This window comes from Macaca thibetana, chromosome 15, assembly GCF_024542745.1.
Source record: "Macaca thibetana thibetana isolate TM-01 chromosome 15, ASM2454274v1, whole genome shotgun sequence".
In the NCBI taxonomy this organism is placed as follows: Eukaryota; Metazoa; Chordata; class Mammalia; order Primates; family Cercopithecidae; genus Macaca; species Macaca thibetana.
Genome location: NC_065592.1, coordinates 41,348,004 through 41,374,353, shown reverse-complemented (window position 1 = coordinate 41,374,353; position 26,350 = coordinate 41,348,004). Strand labels below are relative to the sequence as shown.

General features: G+C 46.7%; 1 protein-coding gene across 1 annotated transcript in view; it reads right to left on the bottom strand.

Annotated features, from left to right (window-relative positions):
- GABBR2 (gamma-aminobutyric acid type B receptor subunit 2) overlaps positions 1-26,350 on the bottom strand; it is a 419,555-nt gene that overhangs the window by 272,536 nt on the left and 120,669 nt on the right. The window contains exon 2 of the mRNA XM_050762091.1: positions 15,917-16,054. Coding sequence (XP_050618048.1) covers positions 15,917-16,054 — 138 coding nt within the window. The remainder of the gene's footprint in view (positions 1-15,916; positions 16,055-26,350) is intronic.

Genomic DNA, 26,350 nt, shown 5'->3' with positions numbered 1-26,350 from the left:
TCAGTATGGATCACACACTTGGTAATATTGTATCACTGTTAAATATTTCAGATGTGGTTATATTAGGGTTATGTAAGAGGATATAATTGTCTTAGAAGATGCATGCTAATGTATTAGGGGTGAAGTGTCATTGTGTCTGCAAACTATTATCAAATGCTTCAACAAAAAAATCAGTGAGTGTGCGAGTGTGTGTGTGCGTGTGAGGGTGGGGGGAAGAGAGGAGAAGCAAAAACAAATATGGCAAAATGTAAACAACTGTCAATCTAGATAAAGGGTAAGTGATGTTCATTGTACTTTCTTTTAACTTCTTGTTGCAGGTTAAAGTAACTTTCAAAGTAACAAAATTGGAAGAGAATTTTGGGGGAAAAGTAGAAACATAAACAGAGCAGCAAATGTGGGCACGGTGGCTCACACCTGCAATCCCAGCACTTTGGGAGGCCTAGGTGAGAGGATCACTTGAGGTCAGGAGTTTCAGACCAGCCTCGGCAACATGATGAAACTCCATCTCTACAAAAAATACAAAAATTAGCAGGGTATGGTGGTGTGTGCCTGTAATCCCAGCTACTTGGGGGGCTTGAGGGGGAGGATCGCTTGAACCCAGGAAATGGAGGTTGCAGTGAGCTGAGATCATGCCACTGCACCCCAGCCTGGGTGACAGAGCGAGACCCTGTCCTCAAAAAAAAAAAAAAAAAAAGGCACCAAAACACTGTCTGCATTAAAAATAATATCTCCAACTTACTGAAATATAGTACATTCAATGTATTTTTGAAAATCTATGAATTCATGATGCTGCTTACATTAAAGAGAAAGACTGAGAGAGCACTGAAAGCGAAAATGGAAACCAAGAGGTTCTCCTGGATTCTGGGCCATGAGCTGGGCTCTAAGGTTCCCACTGCAAACAAAGATGCTGCTGCCCTGACCTCACAGAGAGAACAGTAACTATCAGGCAAGACTGCACTGAAGGAGGAAGTGAGCATGCTGTGAGCAGCAGGGGTTACGGACACGTCCACCGGAGGCATGCCCTGGAAAGGCTTCCCAAAGAAGTGGTGCTGAAGCCTTCTTGTTAGCGTGGGCCAGAGGATTGGGCCCAAACAGCTTTGCTGTGCCAAAAGTCCCCGTGCCCATTCCTGTAGGAATGGGCCCAGAGTCTCAGAAGGCACCCAGGATGGGAAGGAAGTCATTCCCTGATACTTGCAAAGCCAACACGCCATATTAGAAGAGGCTAAGACAGCACTATGTAAGCTTTTATGGGAACATGGGGAAAATCGAGAAAATTATGCTTAAATCAGCATTTATGAATCATGTCTAGATCGTTATCTAACCCAGGATTGTTTTTCTCAAGTTGAACCCTTCCCACTGTATAAAGCTCAATCTCTTCATCATGGAAATAATAAATAAGGTAATCATCTTAGGAAACAGATTCAAAGCAAAAGGCTTCTGTATAATTCACAACTAATGCAGACTATGCTCTATTTAGAAAAAAATCAGCTTATTCTTTATAAAACCATCCAGAGCAGGACTATAAGTACTATTCTTGAAATACTTAGCATAGTTATTGATTTTCACCAACAACCAGTCCATCTATTTTCTGACTTCGAAGGAATCATTTATTTTTTATACACAACAAGTTACTGAATGAGTAATAAGTTTAAAAGTGGTGTGCATGCATGTGTGTGTGCATGTGTGGGTGTGTGGGGGTCATGAATGATTTACAGGGAGAACACAGCCTATGTCAGGGGACACGTACTGCCTAGGTCCTCCATGGACAGGCAGGAAGTTCCTTGCCAACACAGCTGGAGAGGGAGGCAGAGACCCGGGGTCTGGAGCCTCTATGGCCCCCAGAGAGGCCACTCTTAGAGGTCTTCAGGGGACCTCACCTTGTGGTCTGCTTGTAGCAGGAAGCAGGGCCAGACTCTATTTTCTTTGAATCTTATTTTCCTCAATCTGAGAACAGGCCTAACTGGGACAATGTCTGCTCTTCAGCCCGGAGTAGTGCAGTGAGGGTTACATGATACTGTGTGACAGGCAGTGTAGTCTTGCGGTTGCAAGCAGGGATTCTGGAGCCACTTAAGAAGGGCAATCCTTTGGCAAGGCACTCAACCTCTTTGTGCCTCAGTTTTCTCATCTGTGAAATGAGAAGAACAACCTCTTAGGGTTGGCATGTGAAGTAAATGAGTTAATTTATGCACGGTGTTTAGAACCATGCCTGGCCCATGGCAAAGGCCATACACATGTTACAAATTGGTTTTGTAATAGGCCCTACAGGTGTGTCCAGTCACAATTCCTGAGCACCTACTTGAGGCAAGGCCCTTGGGGTACTGCTAAGGCTCAGGTGGGCAAGGACTGTCTGGGCCTGAAGGAGTTGTTTAGCAGGTGACACTGAAACCTCATCAGGGATTGTAATATATTGAGGAATGGGCAAAACAAAGGAAGTGAGGAAAATGCTGGGTACCTCCTCCAGCTGGGACCAGGGTTGGGGAAGACTAGGATGCCTTCCTGGAGGAGGAGGTAACACTTGAACTAAATATCAGGAAATACAGAGAACTGAGCCGGGGAGGAGGGGGAGCAGAAAGGGTGTCGTGCAGTGAGAACAACATGGGCAACAACTCTTGAGCTGTGGGGAGCAGGCGCTGTGCCTTAGCATGAGGGGAAAGGACCAGACGGGGAAGGCCACCAGAAAGGTTGGCACCACAGCTCTCTGCCCTACCTGAGGTATGACTTTACACAGGCCGCATCAGCTCTCTGGGCCTCACTTCCTGCAGAAGGGGTGTCCTCCACCTGGAAAGCTCTGGTGGAAATCAAGAGACATTAAAGCTGAAGGTCTGGCACAGCTGCAAGGCTGCTCCTCTACTCTGTGTGGAGTTACATGTGTAAGTGGTCTCGGCCCCTGAGCGCTTGCCTGGTTCCTTCTCACAGCTTCTAGACATGGAGGGGACACCAGGCCTTATGAGCCCGGGGAAATCACATGCAGAGGCCCAAGAGGGACGATGCCAGGCTTAAGGCACTGATGGCTCTGAGCCACAGGGCATAATGACACGACATTATTAAGGCTCATCAACTGGCCCAACCCACTCCTCTTACACAGGGGCCCACAGGGAGCAAGAGATACCCCAAGACCACATAGCTCATCCCATGGAGATGACCCCAGATCCCAGGGCTCTGCCTCTACCTGCAGAGATAGGCGAGGATGCCACCTGGGTGACTATGTCCTTGAATGGATGGCCACAGGAGGAAGAAGGAAGGTAATGCACCATCCCCCAGGGTCAGTATGATGCCACTGCCAAGCCTCAGACCAGGAACCAAGGCTGGAAGAGGCTAAGCAAACTGCCCCAGGCACCAGCTAACAAGCACCAGAGCCTGGATGCAAACACCAGCCTATCTGCCCAAGCCTGAGATGTGGCCCTGATATTACTGGTATCTTGGCTCTCTGGCCCTCCATTTGCCCATCTGCACAGGTGAGCACCACACACCTTACCAAACACAACATGCGACGGGCAGTCAGTGCCATGCCACCACATGCACTGGTGCGTCTGTGCGCAGAGCACCTGCCCAGCGGCTCAGCAGGCATCTTCCCAGTCTCACACTCTAAGGCAGTGGTTCCCACCCATGGCTGCGCCTCAGAATCACCTGGGGTGCTAACACACAGCACAGAGGACGAGGCGCCTAGAAGCAGGACGAGAGCTGGCGAAGGTGAGCAACTTGTCCCGGCTGGCCTGGGACTTTCCTGGTTTGAATACTCACAGTCCTACTTCCTCAATCCCAAATGCTTCAATTTGGGCACCGTCAATCCCGAAACAGGCATGATTGGTCACCCTATGCCTAGTGGGTTTTTGTATTTTACCAAGTTTCCAGGGGATCTTGATACTTACTCATGAAGTTTGAGAACCACCACCATAAAAAAAAAAAGCCCATTTTTAGTCAATTTTCCTCAACAAAATAGTAACCTTCACTCATGAATTACATGAATGATGTTTTAAGAATAATATTGGCCGGGCGCGGTGGCTCAAGCCTGTAATCCCAGCACTTTGGGAGGCCGAGACGGGCGGATCACGAGGTCAGGAGATCGAGACCATCCTGGCTAACACGGTGAAACCCCGTCTCTACTAAAAAATACAAAAAACTAGCCGGGCGATGTGGCAGACGCCTGTAATCCCAGCTACTCGGGAGGCTGAGGCAGGAGAATGGCGTGAACCCGGGAGGCGGAGCTTGCAGTGAGCTGAGATCTGGCCACTGCACTCCAGCCTGGGCGACATAGCAAGACTCCGTCTCAAAAAAAAAAAAAAAAAAAAAAAAAAAAAAAAAAAAGAATAATATTGATGGCTGGGCACAGTGGCCCACACCTGTAATCCCAGCACTTTGGGAGGCCAAGATGGGTGGATCATGAGGTCAGGCGATCGAGATCATCCTGGCTAACATGGTGAAATCCCGTTTCTACTAAAATTACAAAAAATTAGCTAGGCGTGGTGGTGGGCGCCTGTAGTCCCAGCTACTCGGGAGGCTGAGACAGGAGAATCGTTTGAACCTGGGAGGTGGAGCTTGCAGTGAGCCGAGATTGCGCCACTGCACTCCAGCCTGGGTGATAGAGCAAGACTCCGTCTCAAAAAAAAAAAAAAAATTGTTAATTAGCTGGGTGTGGTGGTGTCTGTAGTCCCAGCTACTGAGGGAGGCTGAGGTGGGAGGACCACTTGAGCATGGGAGGTCAAGGTTGCAAGACTCTGTCAAACAAAAAAAGAGGAGGAGGAAGAGGAGGACGAAGAGGAGGAGGAGGAGGAGGAGGAGGAAGAGGAAGAGGAGGAAGAAGAAGAAGAAGAAGAGGAAGAGGAGGAGGAGGAGGAGGAGGAAGAGGAGGAAGCAGAAGCAGCAGCAGCAGCAGCAGCAAGAAGAAGAATATTGCATGCCTGCTGGGTGCCCGGCACTGTGTGACACATTTATTATTTCTATCTCTCATCCCAACCTTATTAGGTTGGTGTTAATCCCATTTTACATGTTTGTCCCCGGAGGGAGCTCATTTTCAAATTCCCTCTCCAGTTCTTTCTAGACGCAATCTGTAATTCCAGACTCAACTCTACGTAATCTGCAGTTGTGCCGATCACTAGCAGCACCAGCTGTACCGTAAGTAGTGCGAGTGATTTATTTATTTAGAATGAATTATTTACACCCCGCATGTTCCCAGAAAAGGGTTGAAGTGGCTGGCGGTGAAAGACGCATAAACAATGAGGCCATTGGAGTTACATGTTGGGAACTGATATTACTTTAGAGACCATGATCTTGAATTAAAAATAGGGGTCAGAACCTTAAATTGAATCTTTCACCAGGCCGACAGGAAAGACATGGGGTGGGTCCTTGCAGGAACAGATTGGGAACCGCCCAGCCCTCAATAGCATCCGGCCCTTCTTTAACCTACCTCTGCTTCTCTGAAAACCAGAAGAGTGTGTGTGCCCTCTAACAGCTGCCTGGGGCTTCTTTCGCCTCTCCTGTAGGTTTTCTGTTTTAATTTTACTGTTCTGAATCACCTTCATGGTCAGTGATAGTTAATTTCATCCACACAACTTTGGATCTGAAGACACATGGAGACCTATACATTTTCAGGGCCCGGTTGGCATCACAGCGGCAGTAACATCACCACCTGAGATCTTAGTGGGCCTGATGGTCTGCAAAGTGCTCCCACATGGTCCAGCATCCCTGTCCCACCTAATGCTCTCAGTAGCCCCAGAAGGGTGGACAGGATTATCGCCATGATACTGTGAGTTCAGTGAGGCTCTGAGGGGGCTGCTAATTTGCCTAAGTTCCCTCTGTCAGTGAGAGGCATCGGAGGGAAAATGACCCGGAGCTTCGGAATTCCAGTCCTCTGTTCAGGCTCCTGCATCAAACTGCCTCTTTGCCATGTCTCCCTCTCTTGGATGGTGGTGTTGGGTGGTGGATTTGCACTGCTCCAGGAGAGCCTGGGAGAGTATACAGCAGGTGCTGCACTTGTTGAGTGACAGAATGAATGAATAAATACAGTATGAGTCAGTGAATGAATGAATGAATGGATGGATGAATGAGTAAGAACAGAACCTCTCTTTCCCTGAAGATTGGTAGGTGCTGCCAGGATCCACGCAAGCCAGGTTGGATGTGGGGACCACATCTCCACCCCTTCCACCAAAGGAGTGGGGGTTTGGATCACGAAGGGCAGTGATACCCCAGGCCAACTCAAAGCTGTGGAGTGAACCTCCTCCTCCGTCCCTCATACACATTATTGGGTCCCTGTAAGTGGGACCAGGCACGGAGAGACTAATTCGACATGTCCACTGTCTTTAGGGTACCACAGTCAAATGGAGGAAGCAGAAATGGAGACAATGATTACACTGTGGTATAGAGACAATCCTGTAACAAGGGATGCTGGACACATGGCGTAACATGCCCAGAGGCTCAGAAGAGCCAGCAACTCACTTGCCAACTCTCACACGCTGGAAGTGGTTTTCAAGGTGAAAAGGAGAGGGCGGGCCTACAGGCGTGGGACCCACTCAGGGGAAGGCTGGGCCTTCAAAGAGCACAGAGCAGCTGAGCAGCTTCAAGGGACTCTGGGTGTTGGAGCTGGGAGATTTGGGGCAAATGAGGTGGGAGGGGCAGGCACCAGTCAGCACTTTGTCCATCATGGTGCCTGCCACATGCTCCCCTCTCCATCCCCTCTGGCCTTTGCAGTGGCCTTCAGCTGCCCCACAGCCCTGTGTCCTAGGAGTGCTGTTGCCATGGCCACCATGGGTCCCGCTTCAAGCCAACTTCCAGACTCCTCTGTCCTGAAAACCCTTCTGAGGGTTCCTTCTTCCTTCTACCAATTGTATCCAAACAAAAAGCTACCAAGCTTTTCCTCGCCTCATGTGTGACATGCTGCCCACTTTCAACACTGGGCTTGACTGCACTGGGCATCTGACGACAGCCAGGAAGGACCCTCTAAAGTCCCCAGGTCCTTGGAGTCTCTCTCCTGCCCTCTCTGCTTGGCCAATAGTGCATGCCCTTAGTATCATTTCTCCTCTTCCCTTTCTTCTTGTTTTTAATGAATCCAGAAGGTGGAAGCATCTCATAGATTATTAATGTGCTAAATGGCCCCCCTGGAGACCAGTGCAAAGAAATGGCTCCAACCCGTGCTGGATTACTGGCCTCTATTCTCTTTCTTAGAGAGCAGCAGCAACAGTTTCCAGCTGTGCCTTATCGTACTGCTGCTTCTAACTGGTTTCCAATCAAGGCTGCAGGCTCACTTGCATGTACTGTGGCAAGGGTGTGGCAGTCACATGGCCGGGTTATGGCAGGATTCTGGCCTGGGTGGGTTTTAACTGTTGGGGGCTAAGAGGCAGACATTGCATGTACTTTGAGCATCTTGCTGAAGAGCCCCCATTCCATCCCTGACTCCTTATTTTCAGAGTCTGCAGTGTCAGAGTGAAAAATCCTGTTGTCCATGCGAAGCATGAAACTCCAATGGCCATAATCAGAGATCTGCTCCTAGCAAAGGAGTCCTGGGCATCATAACAGCAGCTACTGGATTACAGTTTATAAAAGTGCTTTCCCTTGAAGAAAAAACATCTGCACAAAACACAGAAGGCGGGTTTGCTACTCCCATTTTACATAACAGAAAAGGGAGGCTAAGGGAGAGAAAATCAAAGTGCTGGAGGGTAAGCCACGGGCCCCGCGTCGCTATTCCTGTGAGACTTTGGCAAGGCCCTACCCCATCTGGTCTCTGTTTTTCAGTCTGTACAACAGGGAGACTGGACCCAATGCGTGCTAAGCCTCTGCCACCTCTGCCATTCCATGAATCTACCTCAAATTCCACAAGCCACAGCTAAGCAACAAGCAATCTTTTGATTTCTCAGACAACCTACAGTTTAATAAAATAATCATTTGAGAAAATCATGTCAGATCACAAAATTTCTGTTCCAAAATTTCTGAAGCAAAATGGCATCGACTGACCATTTAGAATGATGCCAGAATTCAGTAAATAGCAAAAGGCCTGATTTGGAGGTTCTCACTGATTTGTTTTTTAAATGTCAAAAGCAGGCATGCTTTTGAGTTTTCAGAAATCAAATCCTAAACGTATTGGGAGTCCATTGCCAATACCTCTACACACACAGTGTCAACATCCTCCCATGTGAAAGTCCTCCTTGCCTCCACTCCCTCACATGAGCTTCTCCAAGGAGACAGCCCCATGACACAAGCCGAAGTGTTGCTTCCCAGGAAGGTCCTCGGGGGGAGTGCCAAGGCGGGCCACAAAGCAGGGTGGGCTGTCGAGGGGAGGCTGGGGACAGAGCCAGGAGAAATGCATCTACAATTTAATAATCTGCCACGGCTGCCTTTTAAAGGACAGGCTCTGCGGGATACAGTTCTTGAGGAAATAGTGTTTGCGTTTTCCTACGAGCAGCCCTTTATCCCTTTAGGAATCTGACTTTATTTTCATCAGTGAGACGATTTCTCTCTGCAAGCTGAAGCTGCGATCATCTCACTCCCAAGCAGGAAGGAGCGTGGTCCTGGTCTCTGAGGATGTCAAACTCCCTCTTGCTGGCATCTCTTGGACCTTTCCCAAGCTCTGTCTCCATCTTCCCCACCCAGCTCCAAATTCTCCTGGTTTTTCCCAGGTCCCATGCTTTCAGGACAGATCAGGCTGGTGTGAGATCTGCAGGACCGCCCCCAAAAGTGCCAACACAAGCCACCCTTAGATCTCTGAGGACAGGATTCTGGGTGGGTCTGAAAAAAACTGCAAAGGAAACTTAGTTAGAAAATGGGGGGGTGCGGGTTCCTGAGATGGGAGATGCAGGCTGAGGCTGAGCCCAAGGCTGTGTTAGGGCTCCCCTTGCGTCTGTTTAACAAGAGGCTGCAGCTGGAGAGTCCTCGGGTGACTTTAGGTCTGGCAAGCTCTGATGACGTGCCCTTGGTTCTTAGGGGACCAACTCAAGGCCTAAAAGACAGGCACCTGGCTCTCCATCAGCAAATACGCCCTGAGCACTGTTCTGGCATCACTGCCAGGCCTGTACCAGGCCAAGGGGCAGAGTGAATGAGACACAATGCTAACCTCAGGCAGTTGCAGGCTGGGGTGGGCAGACATAGCAAACACCCTGGGAGGGATGTGCAGGTCAGGTCAGGAAGCACAGGGGAGGCCATGGGAGGCTTTGCAAAGGAGGGGCACCCAAGCTGCGCCAGGAAGAATGAGCACAGTCCTGCCAGCAGCCTGTACTGAGGCCGGCAGCATGAAGGGGCATGAGGTGGGCCGGGAAAACGGCAAGGTGATGGTGCACTCCATGGACTGTGCCCCACCATGGACTGTGAGCTTCATCCTAGCGGCACTGGGATACTTGCCCTGGCAGCATCCCTCCACCCTCACCCCGCTGACCTCCTCTATGTCCTCTTTCCCACACGGGCAGCATCAATTGGAGTTTTTTGGACCAGCAGCATTTGTTAAACAGCCCCGGTGTCTGGGGGATGAACAGGCCTTAGAGAGCTCCTGGCCTGGCAAGTCTCCAGGGGCCAAGAGCATCACAGTCACCTGAGCCACTGATATTGAATTTGCACTGTTACCAAGAACCCCCATAAGTGACTCTTCCCATATAGGTGGAGAGCCACTGACCTGGTCTATGCCTACTCTGTGTATTAAATTTCCCCAACAGCAGGCCTGGCTGAAACCGGACTGCTCAGGGAACTTTGGGCCACAGGGAACTCATGACTTCACAGGCTTCCATGCTGGAAGCCTCCAGAGGCAGGGCTTGCTTGCAGGAGGTGGAAACCCTGCTCCCCGCTAACTTCAGCCATGGCTCCTGCTTCTCCCCACTTGCACCAGAGAACCAGCAAAATCTATCACAGTCAGTCATGCAACGCTGGAGGTCTGGACTCCTCCCTCCTCCCCAGTGCCGTGTGTGCTCTCCAGGCTGAACACCCTCAGCTCCCCAATGTCTAGACCTTGATCCTTCCCTGATGCTTTCCTGGGTTATGCCCTAGTGGGTTCCTCCCAGCATGAGGCCCAGATCAGAGCCCTGCACCCTGAGCAGGCTCTGACAGTTTGGAGAGGGACAGAGCCACTCTCACCTGCATGTCAGACCCTGGACTCTGTGAAGGTCCTTGCATATAGAGGGAGAAACTGAGGTTCCCAGTGGCTAAGTGACTCAAATCACGACTAAAACAATATTAGCCTCTCTATGCAGCAGCTATGAATCAAGAGGCCCAGCAAAAGGCAAAAGTTAAATTTAACCGATTTCAGCACCAGAGTGAATTTTCACCCCTCTGGTGTGTGAATCCCTATTTTTGTGACACAAGGAAACAGAAACAACTGATTATGCATTCCTGGCTGTCTCTGTCCGGCAAGCATTGCTCCTCCAAAAAGGGCAGCCAGGGCTCCTTTTCAATTACACAGATTACACACAGTTTCCCATTTGTGAAGCTCTGTTGTGAAGCCCAGTCTTGAATAAGTTAAGAGATTCATCAAATCCCTTGGGCACCTGTAGACCCACCCATCCACCCCTTCACCGTCTCTGGAAACAAGCTCAGCCTCCCTGAGTTGGGATGGCTTGGGAGGTCCACAGAGTCTGGCTCATAATAAATGGGGCTATGTTCCCTGAGAATGAGAAGGAGGCAGGAATCCAGGCTCCCAGTCTACTCCCAGATCAAGATCCTGATCTTTGTTCTTATATCTTTCTTGTCTGGCTACACAAGGCTGGGAGAAATCCAGTCTTCTGGGCTCATCCACCGTTCTGCCTCCCAGGTCCTCAGATAAGTCCAAACTGTTGAGTACCCTCCAGTTCCAAGCCCCCCAGCATCCCGCATCCACGTCCAGTTGCAGCCATTGATCCAGCCCCAGTGTCTAGTAGTGAATGCTAGGGCAGTATTGTCTGGGTTTGGGCATCTTCCCCCACAAGGAGCCTGGGAAAATGCAGAGCGATTCTGTGGAGGTGGAGGCTGAGATTCTGCATGGTCCACTGCCCTCCCCACCCCACAGTCAGAGCCACACTGTGAGAGGCTCTGCCATGGAGCATTTCAGGCCCCTCTGTCCGCCTATCCTCTGCACTTAGCACAGTTCAGTACTCAGTGAGGACCTACTGTGAGCCCAGGCCCTGCGCCAGACACTGGGAACCAGGAGATGAAGAAGGGGTGGGGAAGGGCTGCCCCCAAGAAGCTCACAATCTGATACAGAAGACTGGTATACAGAACAAATTATTTTTCACAACACTTAATTTTTTTTTTCATAGAGACAGTGTACCACTTTTTTTTACCCAGGCAGGAGTGCAGTGGCATGATCATAGCTCACTACAGCCTTGAATTCCTAGGCTTGAGCGATCCTCCAGCTTCAGCCTCTCAAGTACCTGGGACTACAGGAGTGTGCCACCACACCCGGCTAATTTTATAATGTTTTGTAGAGATGAGGTCTCACTATGTTCCCCAGCCTGGCCTCAAACCCCTGGCTTAAAGCCATCCTCCCGCCTTGGCCTCCCAAAGCATTCGGATTACAGGCATGAGCCACTATGCCCAGCCCATTCTTAAAATTTTATTTTTGTGAATTGAGGTAAAAGATACATATAAAATGTACCATCTTTACCTATTTTAACTGTAGAATTCATTGACATGAAATTTAATAAGAGAATACTGCACACAATATAGAAGGATGTGGAACAGTGTTTCTCAACCTTCATTTCACTGTTAGTCTCCTAAGAAGACTTTCTGGCTACTTTTTCCTACTCTTGCCGCCTGGTGAAATTGTAATACCACAGGCATACATAGATCTGTTTGTGTACTAGATCTATATCTATGCTTTATACATTAAAAAAGTAAGATTTTTTTTTTTGCCTCCGCACAAGAACCAATGTTTACTCCCTTGGAGGAGATATCACCCGCTATTGAGAATGCAGGGTGTAGTGGAGGAAAAAGTAATTAATTTACTTTTTGAGCTGGGGATGGGTAGCACCGAAGGAAAGGGGGTGAAGGAGATCAGGGAAGGCATCACAGAGGAAGTGGTATCCAGGGCTTTGAAGGATGAGCAGGAGTTCTGCAAAACAGGGCAGGGCCTCAGCATCAAGTCCCCCTTGCTGGGCAACTGGAGTTCCTGTCTTCCTCCAGACATTAGTCACTATAGTATCCAGTCTCCAAGCTAGCCCCCAGTGAGCTTCACCTCCCCCTGCACCTTGGTACTACTCCTCTCTAAATAAGAGCTAATTTGTGTGATCCACAGATTACAGCAGAAGTTATAGCATGCAATTTCCAGAGCTAAGTCCTAAAAGACTTGGTCTTTTCATGACTCACTTTGGGGAATGCCAGCTGCCTTGTCATGAGTACACACCGGCAGCCCTATGGAGACCTCCACATGGAGAGGAGCCACACTGGAAGCAGATCCTCCAGCCCCAGTCAGGCCTTCAGATGATGCCAGCCCCCAGCCTTCAAGTCCTCCAGTTGGGCCCCAAACACCATGGAGCAAACACAAGCCATTCAGTGTGTCTGAATTCCTGAACCAGAGAAATAATGAAATAATACATGATATTGTTGTTTTAAGCCACTAAATTTGGGGGGATTTGTTACCCAGTGATAAATAACTAACACAATCCCCATCTTGTAACCTAGTTCCCTGTCTTATCAACTCCTCTAGGTTGGAGGGCTGTCCTGCTCATGGCGAGGTCAGGTAGCTCTGGTCTGCAAGCTGGGAGTTTCCAACGTTGTGCTTGTTCCTGCAGCTCCTCAGGGAATTCTGAGGGACAGATGGTTCCAAGTGACACTGAGAATCAGTGGAATCAGTTGGATTCCTCTCTGGGCAGGGGATTTCCCTGGGACCTCAGCCTCTCATGCCTGGACAAACTGTCCATCTGCAGATCCTTCCATCCCTTCCCATCTCCCTCCATCCCTCTGATCATTGAGCAGACTTCTGATGAAGACTGTGAAATGACAGGCATGGGGAAAAAGAGAAGTCCAGGTTCTGTCCTTAAGGAGCTCACAGCCCAGCTGGAGAGACAAACATTTATAAACACACCCCCACATCTGCAAAACCCTAAGAGAGGGACAGGCAGGGTGGAATGGGACACTGGGCTGTGCACACGCTCTGCTAGAATTAAACAAGGGGAAGTGATAGAAAGGCTTTCTAGGGCCCAACTTTAGCAGCCCCCTAGTAGCAGCAGGAAAGGCTTCCTGAAGGAGGCAGGATTTAAGCTGGGTCTCAAAGAAAGGGTAGCACTTGATACACTGGATATAGGAAGAATGGGATGTTTTGGGTGGTAGGAACAGTGTAACAAAATGTGGGAATGCAAGACCAGGAATGACAAGTAATCAGGGGATTCAACTTGGGGAGTGGGAGGAGACAGGGCAGGACTAACCACAAAGAACACTTAATTAGCACTTACTGTGTGCCAGGCACAACTCTAATCCCTTTTCAATCTTTCAATCCACACGACAACCCCATGAAAACAGTCCTATTACTACCTTGATTATGCAGATGAGGAAACTGAGGTTCAAGGAGGCAGCACATAGCTCTAACTAGTAGAGAATGTGATCCTCAATATTCAGGAGAGCAAGCTCAAGCCCAAAGAAGCTAAGTGACTGGTCCAAGGTCTCCATAGCTGTCCTAGGCACTTTGAGGGCTGAGGCCAGGCTCCCATGGCACACTGAGCCATGCTGCCTTTCAGGTGTGTGGTTAGGTTTCTGGTTAGGTTTGCACCAGAGCACATGGCTGCTTTTCTGGCCTCCTCTTCGTGTTGCATCCACCCACAATCAGCGTGGCCTGCTCCGGCCACAAGGAATGACTCAGCACTCCCCAAGCCCACATACTTTCCCACCTCCTGCTTCTGCACGCCCAGTTTCCTCTGCAGCGGCGCTCTCTCCCATGTCTCCAGCTGTCCAACGCCCTCTCCTCCTTCAGCAGCCAGCTCCACTGCACCTGCCATAGCACCTGCCCTGGGGCTTCCTTGACCCGGGGCTGAGTGAGGGGCCCTCGCCTGGGCCCCACCTCTCTTTCATCACACCTGCTATCGCTTGTGCCCACCACTCCTTGTGGCTGCAAGCTTGGGCTCCACCCCAGCACCCCATGCATGCAGCACCAGACTCAGAGGAGGTCCCCAGTCAATGCAAGTGGAATGAAACAGATCCTCTACGTGGTTAGGCTTCTGCTCACCCTGCCACTCTCACTGTCTTCACCCTGACTCCCCATCCATCACACTCCAGCACCACTTCCCTGTTTTCTGTTCCATGAATATGCCAGGTTCTTTCCTATCACAAGCTGCCTTCCTGCGTTTGCTATTCCATTCATTGACATGGAATGCGCTTCACCCAATGGTCTCCTTCTCACCCTTCGGGTCTCAGCTTGAATGTCACCTCCTCCAAGAGACCTTTTCTGGCTACCCGAAGGCAGTCACTATATATCTCATCACCGTGTTTCCTTCCATCATAGCCAAGTTTCCTTACTACAGTCTTATCTTAAGGGCCAGACTGCCCGAGTTAAAATCCTGGCCCTACTAATTGTTAGCTGTGAGTCCTTGTGCAAGTTGTATAGCTTTTCTGTGCCTCAGTTCCATTATCTATAAAATGGGGATGATAAGGTACCTACAGCATAGAGCAGTTATAAAAATTAAATGAATTCATACAGAAAAATACTAAGAACAGTGTCTAGCACATGGCAGACCCTCCATACACAACCTTATTATTATTATTTAATTATTTACTTGCTTCTTGCCTGTCTTCCTCCTAGAATGTAAGCTCCAGAATAATGTGAACCACATCTATCCTGTTCAGCACTGTATCCCCATGTGCCTACCAAAATCCAGGCACAGAGTAAGTTGCCTATAATATTTGTTGGATGTATGTATGGATGGATGGATGGACAGATGGATGGATAGATAGGTGGGTGGGTGGATGGATGGATGGAGAGGTGGATGGATGGATGGACGGATGGATGGATGGATAGATAGAGAGACAGATGGACAGATGGATGGATAAGTGGGTGGATGGGTGGATGGATGGATGGATGGATGGATGGATGGATGGATGGACAGATGGATGGAGGGATGGATGGATGGATAGGTGAATGAATGGATGGCTGGATGGATGGATGGACAGATGGACAGATGGATGGATAAGTGGGTGGGTGGGTGAGTGGATGGATGGATGGATGGATGGATGGATAGGTGAATGGATGGATGGATGGATAGGTGAATGGGTGGATGGGTGGATGCATGGATGGATGGATGGATGGATGGATGAATGGATGGATGGATGGATGCAGCAAAAAAGTAAACAGGTGTATGAGCCACCACTCACCCCTGGTGGTCATATAGTTCCACGCTCTTCTTTCCCATCCCCAACAACAGCTAACACTGGCAAGTCTTACCTACAATAGACTGTATGTGTGTTGGTGGAGCATTCAGTGATGTACAAAATCTGCCAGGGCAAAGAGTGAATAACCGGCAAGGAGCCCAGGAAAGACTTAACTGAGGACAAAGGCAGTCTTAGAGGACAAAAGAGAATTTCAGTGGGAAAGGGAGGCTTGGCAGAGAATTGATGAGCGGTCATCTGGTTAAGGGAACATCAAGAGCAGGGCTCTGAGACCCAAAGGTCCAGGACACATGTGTGGAAAGGCAGAGTGTCTGGCAAGGCTGTGCTTTGGAGGAAGTGGAAGGAGCAGGAGATAACAGTGGACAGGCAAGTTGGACTGGCATCAATGACCCAGAAAGCTGGGCTAGGGAGTCAGTGGTGATCCCTGAAGCCTTCAAATACATGGTGGTAGCATCAGGGCTGCCCTTTAAAGACCCACCATGGGGGCCATGCCAGGTCAGGCCAGCAGTGAAAAGCTATGCTATCACCCAGGAGAAAGTCCAGGAGGCCTGACCTAGGCAACATAGAAACCACATTGTACAAGGAATCATTCCTGCAAAAGACTGAGGGCCAACCAAAGACACCTCCCCACAACAGAAGGTAGATCGGACCTTACCTGCACCAGATTCCAGCCTTGGAGGGACTCTGCAATGATGGATGTGACGGATGGACAGACACCTCCAAACACCATCAAGTGGTTCGGCCCGTATTTTATTGCATCATAGAAGGCTTTCAACCCTTTCGCATTGTCGCACTGGGAAGCAACACATAGAAAGAAAGGTCTAAATTAGAAACAGCTTTTCCCCAGGGACATGAGCCCAACAAACAAATCTTCCCTTGTGGAAACCTTTTGGGTTTCAGTTCTCCCATGGTGGGGAGTCTCCTTAAGTCAGCCCTGAGTCCATGCTGTGAGCTCAAAGAGTGTGATCTTGGCACCCACTATCCTGTTTCTGCTCCTGCTAAGTGCCCTCCAAATCTAGGACCTCCCTCCAGCACCCCAGCTGTCTCCCTTCAGAGTACACTCATGAAAAGCCCCCATAATGCCTCGCCCTGGGATCTCCCTTTTTCATGGCCATTTGTATTTTAAGGATGATCCCACACTCATTAAAATAGCTATAATAAAACACACACACACACACACACACACACACACACACACACACACACACAGAAAACAACAAGTGTTGGCAAGGGTGTGGAGAAACTGGAACTGTTGTGCCCTATTAGTGGGAATGTAAGATGGTGCAGCTGCTGTGGAAACAGTATAGTGGTTCCTTGAGAAGTTAAACATAGAATTGCCATATGACCTAGCAATTCCACCTCTAGACGTCTACCCAAAAGAACCAAAGGCAGGGACTTGAAGAGACAGTTGCACACCCATGTTCATAGCAGTGTCATTCACAATAGCCAACAGATGGAAACAACACAAATGCCCATCAACAGGTGAATGGATAATGGAACGGTGGTGTATCCATGCAATGGAATATTTCCAGCCTGGAAAAGGAAGGAAATTCGGACACATGCTACAACATGGATGAGCCTTGAGGACATTATGCTAAGTAGAATAAGCCATACAAAAAGACAGCTATGATACGATCCCACTCATATGAGGTTACCTAGAGTAGTTAATTTCATAGAGAAAGAATGTAGAATGGTGGTTGCCAAGGGCTGGGAGGATTAGGGAAGGGGTCTTCTTTGTTTGACAGGCTCAGAGTTTCAGTGGGGATGACGGAAGTGTGTTGGAGGTGGATGGTGGTGATGGTAGCTCAACAATGTAAATGTGCTTAATGTCACCAAACTGTACACATAAAAATGGCTACAATGGTAAATTTTAGGTTACGTATATTTTTACCACAGTCAAAAAAAAAAAAAAGATGATGATGAGGATAAATCTAAAGAGAAGATTCATTCAGCAAACACTTGCCAAGCACTACTCTGTGTTCAGTCCAGGGCTGGACATTGAGGAAACATAAAAATTGGATCCAGCCCCTGCCAAGGAGCTCCTGTATTAGAGAGAAAAGTTCACCAAGAAAACAGTTCATGGTGACCCACCATGGGAATGGAAAGGGGCCAGGTGCCCACGATGAGTATCAGGATTCAGTTCTGGCTCACTCAGCACCTTTCCATCCTCGCCTCCCTCGGTCAAACCCTGTGGTCATCTCTCCCCTGAACAGAGGCTTTGGTTTCTACTGGGCGTCTTACCTCCCCATGGGCAAGTTGAACCCCCCCACCATCTAAGAGTCTGAGGGTCCTTTGTCAAATATATGAATTCTTCTCACTCTTCCTGCTTTCCATGCACTTAAAACCCAAATTCCTATCAGAATATATCTCTCGAAAGGTTAAAAATGTAATTCTCATGAAAATCGATAGTGAACACATGTCAGTTTTATTTAACTCATTAATAAGGGGATCTGCAGGATGACAAAGTGGATTCAAAAGAGCATTTAAGGAACAGGGATTTTTACAGCGACTGAAAAAAGGAATAAGATAAGATTGCCAAATTACATACAAATGTCCCACAGGGTGACAAAACCACAACCTTTGGGGACAGAAAAGAAAATCATTGAAAACCAGCATATCTTATCTGTTTTAGAGGCTTGCAAAATGTTTAGGTCTTAATTAATTGAGCAAAGTTCTATTCCCCCAGTCACATGACCCTTAGGCAGGAAAATGCTCTAAGTATTAGGGTAAAGCGTCACATAATCACATCTTTGTATTATGTACAAGTTTGGGGTCATTTTCTTAACACTCCTTATCACAACAGAAGCCACTCAGTCCAGCTGCTGCCTCCCAATCTGGCCTAAGTTCCCTTTTCTCCGCCCTTTGCTCTCCAAATACAGCCCCACAAACCTCCTTCCAGTTCCCTGAAACCAAATGCACTTTCCTTCCTACCTCTGGGCCTTTGCACTTGCTGTTTTCTTTGCTGGGAACACGATTTCCTTGGTTCTCAGCATGGCTCCTCTTTCCCATCAATCAGGTCACCCTCCCCAAAATATCTCCCACCCCCATTCACTCCCTGACACGCCACCCTATTTAATGCCCTAACATAGTTCCTAAAATTATCTGAAATCATCTTGTCTACTGTTGGTTCACTTGTAGATTGACCGATTTCCTCAACTAGAATGAAAGCCCCAGGTGGGCAAGGATTTTGTCATTGTTTTCACTGCTGTCTCCCCAAAGCTTGGAAAGGGGCCTCAGTCAAGATTCAGTAAGATCTGCTGGGGCCAGGCGCGAAGGCTCACGCCCGTAATCCTAGCACTTTGGAAGGCTGAGGCAGGCAGATCACTTGAGGTCAGGAGTTTGAGAACAGTCTGGCCAACATGGCGAAACCCCGTCTCTATTAAAAATACAAAAATTAACCAGGCGTGGCAGCACGCACCTGTAATCCCGGCTACTCAGAAGGCTGAGGTGGGAGAATCACTTGAACCTGGGAGGTGGAGGCTGCAGTGAGCCGGGATCACACCCTGCACTCCAGCTTGGGTGACAGAGCGAGACTCCATCTCAAAAATAAAATAAAATAAAATAAAATAAAATAAAATAAAATAAATCTGTTGGATACTTTCCCTTCATCTGCTTTCCTCCTCCTTGCTCTACTTCCACGTCTCTCTTTATTTTTGTCTTTCTCTCCATTCTGTGTCCTCCTCATTTTTTCTGCTTGTCCTCCACCTTCCCCTTAAGTGACTGCAATATGGGATCAGAGTGAACTAGGGTTTCTTGCTCCCTCTTCATTTATTTGAGAAACTCCTCAGAACTGTGGCCCACGTCTGTGCCGACAGGGACTCAGTCCGACATGGTTTCTGGCCTCGGGGAGCTCATTGATGGTGGAGGCAGTGAGGCCGGGGCACGTGGTCACCTCCCATGGGGGATGGCAGGCGGTGCTGTGGGACAGAGGCAGATCCAGGCTGTGGGCACTGCGAGGAAAGCCAGGGAGGGCTCTGGAAGAGGGAACACTTGAGATGGAAATTGTAGGCGGAGGAGCAGCACGAATACAGGCAAGGAGGTGGAAAAGTGAGACGGGAACAGAAACAACCCAGCTCGCTTCAACAGTGAATGACAAGGATGAGGTGGCCAGGGAGAAGGTTTAGAGCTCTCAACACCAGGCTAGGGAGCTTGAATACTCCAGATTTTCGGTAAACAATTCAATTTAAAATTTTTAATTTAATTTAAAAACTGGCCAAGTTAATTTATTTTCCCAAGAAAGAAAGAGAGAAAGGAAGGAGGAAAGAAAGGAAGAGAGGGAGGGAGAGAGGGAGGGAAGGAGGGAAGATTAAGTTCTTACTGCTTCTGGGGCCCTCTATTAATTATCCCTATTCCTTGATTGAAAGCAACACTTCTCACCCCCAGCAGAGCATGAGCAGATGTAACAGAGTAGTTCATGTTTTAATTGTTTCTACCATGATTTTTTTTTTTTTGGAATCTACCGTGATTTACTGAATCATTTCTAGTTTTAATACATTTCTGTAATGACTTTGGCTTGTTTTCTAATCTGTAGCTAATGACAATGATAATAACAGTACCGCAGGATTTATAATCAAAGTTGCATTAAAATAATATTAGCAACAATGAATTTATTAATACATGTTTGCTCAGCAAACACTTTCTGAATATCTAGTCCATGCAAGATTCTGTATTAGTAACAATGTCTTGGCTTCTCACAAATATAAAACACTGGGATATGTCAACTAAAATATCTGAGACTATTTGACAACCAGTATGGGAGTTGGAGGATCTTACAATGTTCCCACATATTTATCTGACTGAATTTTCACCAGACTGGGTGTGGTAGGCAAAGTTTTGGCCGCATTGACCTTCACCCCTTGGAATTACCTCCATGAATATTTTATGTTACATGGCAAAAGGGACTTTGCAGATGTCATGAAGGTTACTAATCAGTTGACCTTAAATTATTATACAGGTAAGCCCAGTATAGTCACACAAGTCCTTAAAAGCAGAGATCTTTCTTTACCTAATAGCAGAGGGGAGATCAGAGATTGGAAGCATGAGATGAGTTTGATATGCCATTGTTGGTTTGAAGATGAAGAGGTCCACATGTCAAGAAAGCAGGGACCTCTGTTCTACAATTGCAAGAAACTGAACTCTGCCAGTAACCAGAATGAGCATGGAAGCAAATCTTCCCTAGCTGAGCCTCCAGATACGAACCCAGCCCAGGTGACACCTTGATTTTGGTCATATAAAGCCCTGACAAAGGGACCCAGGGGAGCCACACTGTGCCCAGACTTCTGGCATAGAACTGTCAGACAATAAATAGGTGTGGTTTACATCACCAAATTTGTGGTGATCAGTTACAGAAGCATAGAAAGCAAATACACTCAGGTAAAATGAGAAAAATAAGAATGACACAGTAAGGTTTTCCTTAAAGTTAATTCCATTTGAAAAACGATCCTTAATTTACAGATGAGGTCCTTTGTAATTGTATGGTGTTGAAATATTTTTCTGTTATAAAAGGATATAAATGAGAGAGGTCTTGTTTTTAATGTCCTGACATGACAAAATAGAAAACATTTTCACCCTATGTAAGTTTCTGTTCCGTGGCCCTCCCCTTCTTGGTGTGTGAAATCCCAACATCTAGGCATTTCTAATCTAGCCCCACACTCTCAATTTCAGATGCAGAGACTGAGGACTAGAGAGGAGAAGGGATTTGTCCACTGTCTTGCCAGGATTAGGAGAGGGATTTCTGGATTCCCAGTCTCTCAGCATTCGAATAGTCTAGAGAACTCAACAGGAGAAGTTTAAAGCTAACAGCATTCTAGAAAAGACCATTTCCCCCAGGATAATGCCACAAGCCTAGGTCTCCAGATCAGAGCTCTTGGCTAGAAGCAAGAGAAACAACACACTGGGCACCAAGCATGCTTCCCTGGCTCCCCTAAAGGGAGCATCTTTGCAGTGAATAACAAAATAAATCACATGGATGTATCTGTCCCATTTTCGATGCTATTTTCCCTTATCCAAATTTCTAATGCTGTATCTTCTTACCTAACATGATTCGTGTCCCAAATAGATGGACTTTCCAGCTCACCAAAGGTGAATTTTGGGGGCTGGATCAGCTTAGAGTTTTTTTGTTTGTTTGTTTTGTTTTTTGAGACGGAGTCTCGCTCTGTCGCCCAGGCTGGAGTGCAGTGGCCCGATCTCGGCTCACTGCAAGCTCCGCCTCCCGGGTTTACGCCATTCTCCTGCCTCAGCCTCCGTAGTAGCTGGGACTACAGGCACCTGCCGCCACGCCCAGCTAATTTTTTGCATTTTTTAGTAGAGACGGGATTTCACCATGTTAGCCAGGATGGTCTCGATCTCCTGACCTTGTGATCCGCCTGCCTCGGCCTCCCAAAGTGCTGGGATTACAGGCGTGAGCCACCGCGCCCGGCCAGCTTAGAGTTTTTTAAACTCAGCCCCTCAGAGGCCTAAAGCCCAGCAGATAGGGCAGTGAAAGGAGCACTGAGCTCCTCGCCTTCACTTCAACCAGCAGCTCCTCTGCCATCTGCTTCATCTATAGCATCAGAGCTCCACAGAACACTTAATTTTAAAGCTAGTAGTTTTAAAACACTTAATTACACTACTAGTAGCAAAAGTGTTTGAAAACCACCCAGATGACCCTGAAGGTCCTTACAGAGTATAGTGTTTGTCTCTGGCCTCAGGAAGGGTGGGTGAGTGTCTTATAAGCATGGTGTTTCGGCATACACGCCAGAGGCTACCCACTGTAAGTTAATCCACTGCACATGAATGTACCTAATGATCGAGTCACCAAATCGCTGGGGAACTTCTCTAAGTTTTAGTTTCCTGAAGGACTCCTTGCAGATACATTGCCACAGCCATTTCACAGGATTTGTCCTTTCAGCTCAGGTGAAAGTCAATATTATGCGTATTTCACATTTTCCCTTCTCTAATGCTGCACTTGGAGATGTTCCCCTAAAGGGCTGTTGATTACCCTCCTCTTCTTGCGGACCAGCCCCAGCCTGAGCCAGGGAAATGCCGGAAGCTTTTCGATACCCCATTTAAGGTATCTGTCTGACAGCTTTTAGTGAGCTGTTCACTGGGCAAAACCATCAGTCTGAGAAGTTATTTACGGCAAGTTGTCTTTCCGTGATTTGGTTTTTGATGAATTACTCTCAGAGCCACTCTAAGGGGGGTCTGTGTCCTGGAAGAAAGCTATGGGCTTTATCATGCTCTCCTTTTCCCCCCACTTCCCCCACCAGAAACCCCACTCACTTCTAGAGGATATTCTGACTGGTTGGCAATGGCCACAACCTGACCAGCAGGCAGGAAGTAATTCATCACGGTTCATACTTTCATGCAATAGCTCAAAGCTTCATGACTGGCCTAGCCTCTGTCATCAGTCTTGCCACCTGGAGATTGGCTCTAGCACATAATAGGTGCTCCATAAGTGCTGCCTTCCTTCCCTCCCTCTTCTCTCTGGTATTTGTTACTACCTTCCTTTGACTCCTCATCTACTGAAGCTCATGGTCACTACCTCACAACTCCTGTCTGCTGTTCCACTGCCAAGGGCTTCTCCTTCCCTATAAGGACTTATCACAGAGAACTCATCACTGGCACATATAGGCTCTTAAAATTCAGCACTTAAAAATGGGAACAGATCCAAAAGCCATGAAAATCAATTTTCAAATGAAAAAGTGAGGCTCCAGATGAAATCCATTTTCATTTAAATCTCATTTTTAAAGAATTAAAATACTTTTTTGATTTAAAAATTTCAAAGAAAATGTTGCTGAGAGTTAAAATGTAAAAATGCCAAGAAAATGTCAGAGTTAATAACAACCCATCTGAAACTGGGAATTACTCCCTGCAGAATTTCAGAATGGAAAGAGAATTTAAAAGCTAATGTGTCCAACGTGCCTCCGTTAGAAAGTCCCCTCTGGGCCTCCCGCACAGGAGCACTCAGTATGTGCTCACTTCTGTCCCTCCAGTGCCAGGGATCTCACTCTCTCACTAGGGAGCTAATTTGTCCTCAGCCAGCTCTGCTTCTTAGAAAATTCTTCCTATCATTGGCCTGGAGATCAGATAGCTAAGCTCCACAGACTGGCTCAGAGAGATGTCTTCAGGCTGAACTACCCTTAGCCCTTCCAATCATCCCCATACAGCACAGTTTTACAGCCTGCTTGTCCAAGAGTTATTTCACGAACAGCCTTTGGAGGACAGATTTTGGGGGCATGTAGCACCTAGAATGGTCCCGCAAATACCTCCATCTGCCCTGCCCAGGAAAGCAACGCTAGCTGACGTATACCGTGCCCTCAATATGCGTTAGGCACAGTACTAAGAACTTGATGTCAAGGATATTATTCATGCCTCACAATATTATTAAAAGCTATAGGCTGAGCATCCGTAATTCAAAAATCTGAAATCCAAAATGCTCCAAAATCCAAAACTTTTTGAGCACAAATATGCTGCTCAATAAAAATGTTCACTGGAGCATTTTGGATTTTGAATATTTGGATTTGGGATGTTCAGTCTTTAAATGCAACGCAGCTATATCAAAACCTGAAAAACTCCAAAATCTGAAACATTTCTAGTCCCAAGTATTTTGGATAAGGGGTACTCAACTTGTACTGTTATTTCCCTGTTACAGATAAGGAATTTGAGGCTCAGAAATAATAACTTGCCCAATTTCAGGTAGTCTAACTTCAGAGCACTGTGTTATTTTAAATAAGAATATGCTACGAAATATTTCACTCACAGAAAAGAATATTCCATATACAATAACTTAATAAGGTATGAAAAACAGTAATGTGAACACACGTACATCCAGCATCACAGTTATGTTGAAGACCTCTGTGCCCACACCTGCACATAGCCCTCCTTCACCCAGGCGGAGCCCCAGGCCTGAATTTTGCATTTATCCTTCTTTTCTTTTCTTTTTTTTTTTTTTTTTTGAGACCATCTCTCACTCTATCACCTAGGCTGGAGTGCAATGGCATGATCTTGGCTCACTGCAACTTCTGCCTCCCAGGTTCAAGCAATTCTCCTACCTCAACCTCCTGAATAGATGAGATCACAAGGCACATGCCACTGTGCCCAGCTAATTTTTGTATTTTTAGTAGAGATGAGGTTGTGCCATGTTGGCCAGGCTGGTCTTCAACTCCTGACCTCAAGTGATCCACCCACCTTGGCCTCCCAAAGTGCTGGGATTATAGAAGTGAGCCACCGCGCCAGCCCCTTCTTTGCTTTTCTTTCAAGTTTTATATGTACGTGTTTCTTAAACACTATATCATTTAATTTTACTCATTTTTGAACATACATATAAATGGAATTATGTTTATACATTTCACCTGAAACTTGCTCTTATGGCTCCACGTTACGTTTGTGAGATTTTATACGCTGACTATAGCTGTGGTTCATTCATTTTCATAGCTGTGTAGTATGCCATTGTGTGAATATGCCACTGTTTGTTCATTCCTCTGCCAATGGACCCTTGGGCTGTTTCCAGCATTTCGTTTGGTTGCTGCTGTAAGCAAGATGGTCGAATATTTCCATACCTGCCTCCTGGCACACATATGAAGAGTTTCTCTAGGGTATAAACCTGGAAATTCAGTTGTTGAATCAGAGCGTTTGCTGCATGTTCTCTAAGTGGTTTTATCCATTTACACTCCCATCAGCAGTGTTTTAGAGATCTCACTGCTCCATATCCTTGCCAGCTTTAATTTTTGCCAGTCTTGTGGGTATTTGATATCACATTTCAATTTGCATGTTCCTGATTACTAAAGAGGTTAAGCCATCTTTTCATATGCTTATAGCCTGTGTTTCCTCTTTTGGACTGGTGACTTTGCCCATTTTTCTACTGGGTTGTTTGTCTTTTCCTTATTGATTTGTTCAGAGCACTCCCAGCCACAATGCCAAGCTGAATGAAACAATCACCTCCCACATTCTGACTATTGACTTCTGTTAATGCGGCCTCAGTCTGCACACCTTCTATTGGGCTCCTACATCATACAGAGATTGCTGTCAGTCAAAACTACTAAATCAGCACCTATTATCTTGGGTAGCAAAACACCTACAATCCTTCCTTGGTGCCCAGGGGAGAAAAAACCTATGTGATAAAATCCAGCCAACCAAAAGATGAATCAAAAATATAGATCTCAGGAATGGAGGAGGACTTGTGGTAAAAAAAAGGAGTGATAGTGAGCGCAAGACCTATTTCACGTGAAACAACTGGCAATGTGAAGATCATAATGGAACATAAAATGCAGGAGGCAGAGGAGGGAAGAGAAGTTGTAAGATTGTTAATTTCCTCTTCTTCCATAGAAGGGCTTTAATCGATACCATCTAAAATTGAAAACTGTAGTTTAAAAGCCAGGATTTTAACCTCACTGCTTTTCATAATCTTTTATTACCCTTGGAGAGACATTTTGGAAACAAATATTTTCTGTAGCAAAGGCAAAATTGTTTAATGGTGAGCAATTCCTTCTATTTTACTTTTCTCATTTGCTTCTGTTACACGCAAATAAATAAAATTCAACAACAATCTAAAGTAGGATGCAATAATGATCTCATTTTATAAAATTATTTCTTTATAATATATGCATAGAGAGATATCTGGAATGAGAATCATTGAATGTTAAAGGTTATGAGATTTCAGTGGTTTTTTTGTTCTTTCTTCTTTTACTTAAATAATAAAAAAAATACAGATTACTTTTATAAAAACAGAAAGTCATTTTTAAACTGGTAAGCTTTCCACACCCAGGATGCTTTCTCAATCACTGAAGTTTCCCTCTTTCTGTTCATCTGTGGGTGATTTTCTGAACCTAAGAACAGACTTTAACATTTATCATTGCTAAATCATGTTCAAAATTAGCCCAGCACCATGTCCAACTGAATTAAACATACATTATATTGTTTTGCCATTGCAACTAATTCACTGAAACATTTTCAATCATCTACTAAGTACTAGGAGCTGTCCAGGAAACAGTAAGTTCATGTGACCTATAAAAATTATTTGAACAGAACAGGTACCCAATAAACATTTACTGAAGTGCTAAATTTAGAAACAAGAATAGTAATAATAATAACACAGTGAGCCCTTATATAG